This window comes from Gobio gobio (genome assembly GCF_949357685.1).
Source record: "Gobio gobio genome assembly, chromosome: 2".
Lineage (NCBI taxonomy): Eukaryota > Metazoa > Chordata > Actinopteri > Cypriniformes > Gobionidae > Gobio > Gobio gobio.
Genome location: NC_137098.1, coordinates 18615719 through 18628315, shown reverse-complemented (window position 1 = coordinate 18628315; position 12597 = coordinate 18615719). Strand labels below are relative to the sequence as shown.

Sequence of the window (12597 nt, the reverse complement as noted above, 5' to 3'; positions counted from 1 at the left end):
TGCTGGAAGACCCAGCCACGACCCATCTTCAATGCTCTAACTGAGGGAAGGAGGTTGTTGGCCAAGATCTCTCGATACATGTCCTGTCCCCTTTGCAGAAAAGCATCCCCAAAGAATGATGTTTCCACCTCCATGCTTCATGGTTGGGATGGTGTTCTTAGGGTTGTAGTCATCCTTCTTTTTCCTCCAAACTCGGCGAGTGGAGTTTAGACCAAAAAGCTCTATTTTTGTCTCATCAGACCACATGACCTTCTCCCATTCCTCCTCTGGATCATCCAGATGGTCATTGGCAAACTTCAGACGGGCCTGGACATGCGCTGGGTTGAGCAGGGGGGACCTTGCGTGCGCTGCAGGATTTTAATCCGTGACGGCGTTGTGTGTTACTAATGGTTTTCTTTGAGACTGTGGTCCCAGCTCTCTGCAGGTCATTGACCAGGTCCTGCCGTGTAGTTCTGGGCTGATCCCTCACCTTCCTCATGATCATTGATGCTCCACGAGGTGTGATGTTGCATGGTGCCCCAGACCGAGGGAGATTGACCATCATCTTGAACTTCTTCCATTTTCTAATAATTGCGCCAAAAGTTGTTGCCTTCTAAACAAGCTGCTTGCCTATTATCCTGTAGCCAATCCTAGCCTTGTGCAGGTCTACAATTTTATCCCTAATGTCCTTAAACAGCTCTCTAGTTTTGGCCATTGTGGAGAGGTTGGAGTCTGTTTGATTGAGTGTGTGGACAGGTGTCTTTTATACAGGTAACAAGTTCAAACAGGTGCAGTAAATACAGGTAATGAGTGGAGAACAGGAGGGAAAAACTAAAGTACTAAAACTAAAACTCAAAGAAAAACTAACAGGTCTGTGAGAGCCGGAATTCTTACTGGTTGGTAGGTGATCAAATACTTATGTCATGCAATAAAATGCAAATTAATTATTTAAAAATCATACAAGGAGATTTTCTGGATTTTTTTAGATTCCGTCTCTCACAGTTGAAGTGTACCTATGATAAAAATTACAGACTTCTACATGCTTTGTAAGTGGGAAAACCTGCAAAATCGGCAGTGTATCAAATACTTGTTCTCCCCACTGTAGATAGATAGATAGATAGATAGATAGATAGATAGATAGATAGATAGATAGATAGATAGATAGATAGATAGATAGATAGATAGATAGATAGATAGATAGATAGATAGATAGATAGAGATAGATAGATAGATAGATAGATAGATAGATAGATAGATAGATAGATAGATAGATAGATAGATAGATAGATAGATAGATAGATAGATAGATAGATAGATAGATAGATAGATAGATAGATATGTAAGATAGAACTTCCTAAATACTGTATTTTCCATAACTGTTCAAACTCTCACATACTGTACCTTTACATAATATTGTATTTATATAGTTATTTAAGATACTTCAAAGATTAGCACAGTGTAGCAAAGGTATGTGTAAAATATGTTTTGTTATATCAATATTGGCCAGATAAAAAAAGAAAAGATGGAGAAAGTGCAGTAGATGGATTTGAAAGGGTTAAAGATATTCTGAACACAGGCTGTGGTCACATCAAAGAAGCAGCCCTCAACCACCCTGCTTTTGATGCTAATATGCTAATATGGAACTGTTAGCATAATTCCCCACTTGAAATGAATAGTCCATATGTGTCTTCAACACACAAACGATATTATGAGATTTAAATATATTATGATACTTTCTTTTGTTTCTATAAAGTGCACAAGCAGCTGTTACCTTAAGAAGCTAATTGGAAATTTGTTCGAAAAAGCTGAGTCTTGTTCACTTCAGCAATGGATTTACCATGCAATGGCAAATTTAACAGAGCTAGGCTCAGTACATAATTTACCAGGAATATCTTCCATTACTTAACACTGTAACCTAATGTTGTAGTCGGTTTGAATCAGTCTTGAATTTATTAATGCATGTTATTTTTCCAACTGTACCACTTACCAGCAACTCCATTTGAGTCCTCCACCTGGCATTTCTTTTTGGCAATTTTGTGAAGGATAGACGCCTTCTCACGAAATTTTCCTGAAAAATAGTCCAGAAAGAGAGAGAGTGATTTTCCCAGGACATTTTCTCAGCTAAGTAAGCATGTTTCATTTCACTCACTGGATATAAAACAAACTGTATTTTTTTATTAATCTTCAAAAAAGGTCCTGGATGCTGATTGGCCATTATTCAGCCATGTTAAAATACCTGATATAGTAACATACAACAGGACACCTCCTGTGTATCCCTTATGAAAAATAAGTGCACTTAATGTTTCTTAACACACTTAGGTACACTTTTAAAAGGTAATAATGGTAAAGTAAATATTTTACTTTTTGTTATTTATTGTGTTTTAATAATCTTTTGTCACACTTTAAAAAATGTATTTTGAATTGAACATAACGATAACTAAAGATAGTGTGTTATTCAATATTACATTTAAAGTTAATATATTTTGAAGCCACTAAATTGCAACTTAATCATTACAAATGTACAAGTTTATATATATATTGAAATACATGTCAAACAAGTATATTTTAGTTTACCATAAATGCTTGTCAGTACATTCAGTAGTACACTTTAGCCATATTTCATTATGAAATTACATATAAATATCCTGCTTAAAAAGTGGGTCAAAAAGCCCTCTAAAGTTCAGCTATTTTAATTTATTATAAATTTAAACTATAATACATTTTATCAATACAATTCATTTCAAATGTTGAAAACATTACATTCTGTTCACACTTAAGTAGATTCTTTTAAAGTATTTTTTCATAATAAGTACTCTTTTTAGGTGTGCTAAAGTGTACTTTTGTCCACAAAGGATATCACTGTGCAGCACTTACAGAGACCAAATAGTTATTGCTAGTTCAACCTTAGTTTGGACTAGATTATTTAATTGAAGAATATAATGTTTTAAAGAAAACGTGTGTTCTTAATATTTTAATTTGCATTTTTTTGTTCTTATTGTTAGATAGTGACATTATATGGGGGATATAGTGACTCTAGTACATGTCCAGGCATGTACATGTACGTCATGTACAGTAACTTCCTTCAAAAGACTATTTTCACTATTTAGCACAGCCTCTTGTAACGTATAGCTTGAAAAACATTCAAAATACCATTTGACCTTTAATGTAACCTTCAAACCAAGAGCACGTTAAACACAGCTGCTTATAGACAAAGTCTATAACTCAGCGTGGCTAGAGCAGTACTGGAATCATGAAGAAAACAGCAATACAGTTGCATAGCTTTTTCAGGATCCATCAATGTGGAAGTAAAAACTCAGGGATGTCAGACAGACAGTAGCAGTAAGTTCCTGTCTCATTCTGTGCATGAATGAAACTGCATGTGCTTAAGCTTGTGTTAAAGCATAGGAGGGTTAGTTTACTAATGGCAAACATCCTGATCACTAAATGTCTTTGACCTTCCTGAGGATTCATTGACTCTGATAGGCTGATAGACAGAATGTGCTGTCTGGCTCGATCAGAGGGCAGTGTTGTGACCCCAATCAACAATCTACATATCACTAACACTGACTAGAATAGAGTGGCTTTGGAATTTTAGGGTCTGTGCTGAACTTTATTTGAACTATGTTTAAGTAGGTTTGTATGTTGTTTGGGCATGTGGTGTTGTAGGACTAGATTGTAATGTAGGCAGGATCTAGGTGGGTTTTCTAAAGTATTGTTAGTGTTCTGTAGTCAGCATAGTCTCCAGTTTCTCTAAACAATGGAGGTTAGTTGGGTTTATCAAAATCATGGCAAGTATTACCATGTGAAAAAGAAGTATGCTTTAGCACATTTAAAAAAAGATGTATTATGGAAATAAAATACTTTGAAAGAATAATACTTAAGTGTGAACTGAAAGTAATGTTTGGGGAGATTTAATTTAATGTTAATTGAAATAAATAATTTTTTTACAGATTAAATTTACATTAAATGCAATTAGTTGAACTTTTTTGACCAGTACATCTTTAATTGACATTTCATAATTACTTCTTTTGTCTTTGAAATATGGTTCAAATGTACTGCTGAATATATTGAGAAGCATTTATGGTAAACCAAAATATACTTAATCCATTTCTATTGAAAATTGTATGTCACATATTTAAATATATTTGTAGTTACACATTTGTAATGATGAAGCAATTTAGTAGATTTAATACATTTTAACATTAAATGTAATATCAAATAACACTACAGTTAAAATTATAATTATGTACTTTACATGTGCTTTACTAGGTTAGTCAACATCTTAAAATAAGTGTACTTCTTTAAAGCATGACAAAAGATCATTAAAACAATTATTTAAAATGTACTTTAAATTAAAACCTTTTATTGGACATTATTACAAAGTGCACTATAAAGGTGTACTTAAGTGTGTTAAGAAACACAGTCATGAAAATGTAGTCTCTTTAAGTACACTTAAATGGCCTTTTATTTATTCAATAATATATTATCTGCATTAATAATATATTGTTGTTGGGTTACTCTAAATAGAGTCAGATAAAATATTGACTCATGTACCTTCCATTGCTGAATATTACAACATCAAAATCGGTTTAGTGCGGAGGAGAGAACTAAAATTAGAATCCTGTATCACACACACACACACACACACACACACACACACACACACACACACACACACACACACACACACACACACACACACACACACACACACACACACACACACGCACTGTGATTTGTCATTCTGTTGCCTTAGATGTTATGGATCCTCAAAGAGACTTAAGCAATTCAGCCATAACAGATGTCTAAGAACTGACATTATTGCATTAGTGAGACGTGAGAGAGAGAGAGTGAGAGAGAGGGCCTGTTATTATTGCATTATCCCTGCGCTGCTGGTATTGCATAACTCTAGTTATAGAATGACTCACCCCTCTTCGTCTCAACACTGTGACGTATGTTTCTTAGCATCTATTTCTGTGTGTGTCTGAATGCATCCAGGCACGTTATCTGACTCTCACGGATTGCCGAGCAGTCACATACAGTGACGAGTAATGCAGCTGTCTTATCGAAAACCAACCATTGTAATAACTGCATTTTTTTTAAAGACACCAATTAAAAAAACATCGTTTTTTTCATGCATTGACATATTTATTGAAACAGAGGGAGGGAGGGTAAGCACTTGATTGGTCAGAAATATGTAGTACTGGATGAATCATAAATATTTTTCATCTTTTTTCCTGAAGAGGTTAGTTTTGTTAACATTTAGTTGCATGCTCAAAACTAATACTTGACCTCAAAGCTAAAAGACGTGAACTTAAAGCCACAAAAAAAGACTACAAATATATTTCAATTGAAACCTCTTAATTATCAATTGATTGCTAGTTTATAGTTTTTTTAGCTAGTAAAATGCCTTTTAGTCTAATTGTAAAAACACCCACCTTCACTTCGTGGTTCAAGTGCCTGTTTTGCTGTAAACATAAGGTAAACATAAGAATAACTTTTGTATTGTGAGTAAAATGTCAAGATGAACATTTACTGAATTGAAGAAACTTATCCATATACTTATCCACTGTGCATACATCATTTTTTAGAAAAATCATGTTCAAATGTGAGTATCAAATATGATCCACCACGCTTTTGAAGAATGTTTATTTGTTCATCTCTCGATCATTGTATTGTATTGCATTATATGTTTTGAAACTAAAGAGCTTTGATCATAAAACTAAGCATTTAAATATCATCTCACCTAGACATATTATTGGCAGATAATCCAGTGACAGCTGATATTTTATGCATTTTATGTAAGTAGTCTGTGTTATACTGTTAAGAAGATCTTACTGATTTACATTACAAGCGTATATTATTTTTGCCTATTTTTGCTCAGTTTGGGCCTCTGAATAAAACTGAGCTTTTTTTATTCCTTGATTTTGAGCACTCTATTCTCACTACATCATTCTATAGAGCCATAAAAGCCAGATGTATCAAATATGATATTCAACGAAACACATACAGAATGCAAACTTCTTTTAAGATTTATTTTTGATAATGGTTCCATTTATTTATTTTTTTACTTTACAGGCTCAATATCTATAACTCTAAATGTTTTACTTAAAATGTTTTCTGATCATGTTTACCTGCACATTCTGTCATGCACTTAAATCACAAAAATAAATACCTTTCAAACAAAACAATCTTTTTTCAGAACAAACAATGAACCAAAACAAAATAAAAATATTAATGTGCTGAAAGAAAAATAACCATGAAAATATAAAATGATAATAAATTAAGAATGAAAACCACGATTTGCACTTATGTTAGTGAAATCTCGGCAAGAGGGTCATGAAAGGGAAAAAATGGGAAAGAAAACTCTCTCACGCACTCATATGAACAAATGGCATCATGAGTAGAGAGGCGAAGCAGAAAGAGAGAAAAATTAGGGTTGACAGAAAGATTCTTACCTTCCTCGGTCATTGAGTGATAATATTTTAGCTTGCCATAAGTCCCCAGCTCTACAATATCACACACAGAGACAAGGGTAAGGAAATAAACGCTTGCACATGTAGACAAGCACACAAATACACACACGCACACACACATATATATAAATATATATAAGTGTCAGTGAGGATGAGAAGGTAAGGTGGCTAAAATCAAAATATTTCTCTATGCCGACCTCACAGGCATAAGTGCAAAAAAAAAAACCTCAAGACAACAAAGAAGAGAAAAAAATGCCTTGTACTAAAATGTACTTTCTGTCTTACATGTGGACCACAAAACTGGAAAGTAGTAGTGAAAACGTCTTGGGTTTATGTCTGTAACCCTTTTTCCCTGTCGAAGACGCCATGCCTCTAGTAAAGTGGGCCTTCAAGGCCAACGGTGAAGGCAAATCGCCTACCTGATAGGCCAAAGCAATAGCCTGAACAATCTAATTAGTAATGGTTTGTTTAGAGGTGGGGAGCCTCTTCCTGGGTGACCCAAAACAACTGAGCTGACCTTAATGTATGTGCTCAATGTCCTGACAGGGCAGAGCAGATGAAGCCTCTTCTCTTCCGTGTGGTGGAGGATGGAAGGCCTGAAGCACTGTAGATCGCGCCACACTGGAAGGCACCTTAAAGAACATAGCCTGGTCTAGAGTGCAAGATGGCTTTGACTCCTCCAGGAGCAAACTCCAGGCATGATGGAATGATAGAAAGGGCCTGGAGGTCTCCTACCCTCTTGAGGGATGTGACAGCCAAGAGAAATCCACCTTGAATGTCAGATTTTTAACTGACGCTGACTCCAGAGGTTTGAAGGGGCCCAAGGATAGCCCTTCAAGCGCCACTGCCAGATCCTCCCAGGTCAGGACTCTAGGACAAGTCGCAGGACTAGGACAAGCCTCATCCACCATGTGCCACAAAGGAACCGTACAACCAATTGGTGCCTCCCCAGTGGCCCATCACTTAAAGGAGTGTGGAAAGCTGCAATGGCAGCCACGTACACCTTAAGTGTGAATGGGGTAAGACCAGCAGAGAAGCAATCCTGGAGGAACTCCAGCACTGAAGCCACAGGGCAGGTAACTGGGTCCACACCCCTTGGCTTTCAACCACCACTGTAGGGGTCTCATGTGCAGAAGGCCAAAAGGTATTACATTGGACTGAGCTGCCATAAGCTCCAGCAGCCTTTGGAACTGCTTAACTGTGATGGGACGGCCTAGCTTTAAGCTGGACACCATCAACAGGATGGACTCGATATGTCCAGGAGACAACTGTTCCCACATCGTAGTCGAGTCCCATACCACTCCCAGGAACTTGGTTCTCTTGGTAGGCGTCAACACTCTTCTTTGTGTTAAGTCTCAACCCCAAGCTCTGAATGTGGCCAAGGATGATATCTCGTTGCCGAACTTCCAGGTCTCGAGACTGGGCTAGAATGAGATAATGAGTCGTTGAGATAATCAGCACACGAATGCCATGGTGCCTCAGCGAGACGAGAGCTGCATCCATGCACTTGATGAATGTGTGAGGCGAGAGAGCTAGGCCAAATGGAAAGCGAACCTTAGGAACCTCCTGTGAGAAGGAATGATTGACACATGGAAGTATGCGTCCTTCAGATCTATTGTGACAAACAAAATCTGACTCACGATGGTGGGAATAGTGAGCATCTTGAAACTAAACCTCCTTAAAGAAAGGTTTAAGTGCCGCAGATCTAAAATCGGACGCAACCTCCCATCCTTCTTCGGAACTATGACATACCAACTTTAGAACCTGGACTCCCTGTCAGAAGGAGGAATCGCCATATGCAGGCAACCACCACCCGACCCGCTGCCATATATGCATACCAAAGAGGAAGTGTTAAGGCAGGGTTTGGTGGGTAGTGCCAGGGCTCCAACCCTCTGAAGTCTGAGCTGTTTAGGGGCCCTTTAGAAGTTTTGACATACTCTGACATTTGTGCTTTTTTCAGTTGCTTATAAACACACGAATGGTAAAAGTATCATTACACTGTGTTCAGCACAAACTGGGCTACCATAATATGTGAGCAACATGCATGTACATGCTTGTATTTTTGAGAGAACAACGTTTATGAATGTTTTTTGAAAAATAAAAAAATTTAAGACACTTAATTAAGGCCTCAAAACACACAATGGATGTGTCCACAAGACTTTTGACTAATGGTGTTGTTGCCTAGAGTTTTTGCCTCAAACTGATGTGAGAATCATTGAGCCTACTCATTCACATAAAACAATACACTGATTTAAATTTTGTAAGACACTTTTTCTTTACAAAGGCTGTATGCGAAGAGGCATGAATGATCATGAACAATGCTGTGAATCACACCTGAGAGACAAAAGAACCCATAATGAGCTGCACAATGACCTGCATGAATGAGTCTTTGAGTCAGGTATGTGACTGAGAGAGCGAAGCAACAGGACAAAATAAATATATTTTGTTTTAGTTTATTTAGAATATAGTTAACAAAGGCACATTACAAAGACCTATTATATTTTAAATTATCAAAAGATTTGACTACTATTTTTAATGTTTTTGAAAGAAGTCTCATGCTAAAAAAACAGTAATATTGTGACATTGAATACAAATCAGTATTCAATAAATACAAATAACTGTATAATTGGTAATGATGAATGTTATAAGTAAAATATTTGGGATTTAAAACATAATGCAATGCAATTTTGATTTCAAAGAGTATAGGGTTAATTCAGGTTGATTGGGACACTTTTTCCCAGTCATTTCAATGGCAAAAAAAATTCTGAATCATTTGATTTTGTCACTTTTCATAAATCAACATATATTAAATAAATAATTTTAAAATAATAAAAAAATTACATTAGGCTATAATATTTAAACATCAATATGAAACAAAATTGTTTCATTTTTTTATTTCAATTGTTTTATTGTACACAAAACATAGCATCTGAGCAGAACTTTATTGATGTGACACTAGGCTATTTTACAGTAAACACTTCATAATCTGTCCAAAACAGGCCAAAGAAATCTTGTCTAAACAGTCTTACGTCTATGACATTTTATGTTGCAGCAGGATTTATATTTAAATGGTCTTTTCCGGTTTAATATTCACAGAAACTAACAGAAAAGACCAATCCTTCCTGTCTAGGGTTAAGAATAAGCTGCAAACTAGTCCAGACTTACAACAGTCTGGCTATGTGTGACAGATATACTAAAATTATGTACACAATTATTTGCTATTCTTAAAAGCAAGTCATAAGTCTATTTTCATTCGAAACTATTTGATTTTTCTTTTGCTGAAGGGTAGCCTCGATCTTACTTCTGATTGGCCGGTGGTTAGTGATCATTCTGTGATGATCTTTAGCTTCAACACTTCACAGTCTCAAACCAATGTGTCGTAACGTCTTTAGCCATTTCCGGCATATACATGATGTTAGAAGTCAAACAATTGTTCAAGAATTAGGAACAAGGCCAAGTTTGACTTAGCTAATTAAATTGATTGAATTCCTAGACGTATTTCAAAACACTAACAGTACTTTGATAATGATTAATATATTATACATGACTGATCAGAAGGGGACTTTAATATTTTACTGATGACAAACATATAAAATGTAGAATTTTAGATGTAGAATTTTCATATAGTATACAATGGGGTTAAAAAAAAATGCTATAGTTAATGTAACACCTTTTTACTACTTAATTTTATTATAGCATGTATATATGGTATAAAATTTTTGTTTCATCCTAAAGCATTCTATTTATTTTCAGGTTTATGTTAGATTTTAAATCTCAGATTTTCTATATGGTTTCAGATTTTTGGACCCTATCTGTAAGATCTTTATAGATGATGTAAACATGTTCTTGTTAAGCAATGAGTCTGGCGACCTTGCAGAACGACCTCTGCAGCTGTTGACCGTTCATCCCAGCGGCACAAAGCTTTTAACATCGATTCGGCTGGGAAAGGGTGTGCGACTGCATGCGTGTGTGTGCGTGTGCTCACATTACATAATGAAGGTCACATAAAATAACCTATCAGATGGTTATTGGCATGTGTGAATGTTTGTGCATGTCCGTATGCAATCAGCTGGAAGGGCTGTTTGACAGATAACAGCGTCTTGAATGTATGCGTGTCTGTTTGATGGAGCAGACAGATCATTCCAAAAATAGAGAAACTGTTGGTCCGGCATGGGGGTCGAGCTCAATAATCAATACAAACTGCTGTGCAAGAGGTCAGACAGTGAAAAACACATGCACACACAGACGAATCCGCTGCATACCGTTTGTAATGTCTGAAGAGCGTGAAAGGTTGTGAGAGCTGTGGCAGTCTGTGTTGTAATGAAGAGGGATGAATTACGTGTACATGTGGAAAATCAGGCAGTAGTCATTTATGATGTGTTCAATATCAGTTAATGAACTTATGCAATTAATCAATTCATTTGGAGGGTGTGTGTGTTTTACTCCAGAACTCTATGTGCCGGCACACATAAGGAATACGCGTCACATTAAGCCACCAAAACAAATATATTATGAACACAATCACGATCTGTTGCTGTGTTTATAATAGATGCCGTTTTGCCAAACTTGTTTGTGATGCTGCGAGTGACACAACTTTGTTTTTCGTAACTAAAATGCAAGAAAAAAACTACAAAATAATACTATTGTCGCAAGGACAGGTGTTGGACAATGATACTGAAACCTGACACCTGGTTTTAAACCACAATAATTTATTAGTATGGTCTATAGCCTCCTTTTGCGGTCAATATAGCATCAATTCATCTTGGGAATGACAGATACAAGTCCTTCATGGTAGGCAGAGGCATTTTTGAGCCATTCCTCTGACACCCCCTTCAGGGTACAATGTTTGAACCATTAGGTGCACATGGCCCTCCAGAATGGTTTAGTAGTCCTTGGTAGTGCACCCATCAAGCTCAGTATGGAATGCCATGATATTTACAGCCCAAACCATCACTGATCCACCCCGTGCTTCACGCTGCCTATAGCAGCCCAACCATGAATATTGACTCTGTGGAGCTACCGACAAGCAATTTTGGTGGAAACAGGAAAGTTGAGGTGTGCATTTATTCTGCAGTGAGTTGGTCAGCTGTGCTTTTATGTTTTTTGGATATAATCTGACTTGGTACATGAACATCTCTTTCAGACAGTTTCCGCCTACAGTTACTCCTCTTGGATGTGGTTCGTCTTACGTGGTGGTATTCCGACATTACCCTGGATACCACAGCTCTCGATACACCACAAACACTTGCTGTCCTGGTCACAGATGAGCCAGCAAGATGCGCACCAACAATTTGTCATCTTTTAAACTCTAACATGTCTGATATGTCCATTATGTTGTGTGGATGTAGGGGTGAGCGGGGCACAATTTAACGCGGGGCTAGTTGTAACACACATGCTTTAAAAAACTTTCCACACAAGCCAGCATGACGAATCTTAGTGTATTTACTAGTTGCCATATCAACACTATATAGAGAAAAAATGTGGCAAAATTAAAAAAAATCTTTGGAAGATATCACTGAACATTTATTTAACCATAGCAAAAGTACATTTCTTACTGAAGAAAAATTTTAATCTCTGTTTTTTGTGTTATTTACAATTAGACAAATCTGATATTATTTTAATCTTATATCTGTTATATAAAAATTGTTCTTTAATGCTGATCTAACCAGCAGAAGACACTGAGTTTAAATCCCATTTGTGCAGATGGGGCATGTTGTCACACTGTGTTACAATGTGCCCCTATTACAATTATGCTATTCTATTCTATACTTTTATGAATTCTATTGAGAAACCATGAGAAAAAGGTGAATAAAGATTGAGTCAATGTTCAGAAATTATTATGTTTTGAACTATGCTGTATAACTGTGTTTTGCGGCGTGTTTATTGTCAAACTCAAAAATCTGTTTATTTTTAATTATTAAAAAATTCCCTTATTTTATATGAAAAGTATTATATCGTTTTATATTGACAAAATATTTTAGTTTGTCTTGTGTATTTTTTTGATTATATCAGATAACATTTTAAGCTGTCATATTGTCATGTTACAATGTGCCCCTCACGTTACAATGTACCCCACCTATGGGGCATGTTACAGGACCGGTTCCAGAATCAAATCACTGAGGGTGCTTCTGAAATTATTGAG

The 12597-nt window shown here is 36.3% G+C and overlaps 1 protein-coding gene across 1 annotated transcript in view; it reads right to left on the bottom strand.

Annotated features, from left to right (window-relative positions):
* Positions 1 to 12597, bottom strand: part of LOC307118062 (solute carrier family 24 member 2) — a gene marked incomplete at both ends in the record, with an annotated part of 115650 nt that overhangs the window by 20682 nt on the left and 82371 nt on the right. Inside the window, 2 exons of the mRNA XM_079803416.1 lie at positions 1967 to 2047; positions 6438 to 6488. Coding sequence (XP_079659542.1) covers positions 1967 to 2047; positions 6438 to 6488 — 132 coding nt within the window. The remainder of the gene's footprint in view (positions 1 to 1966; positions 2048 to 6437; positions 6489 to 12597) is intronic.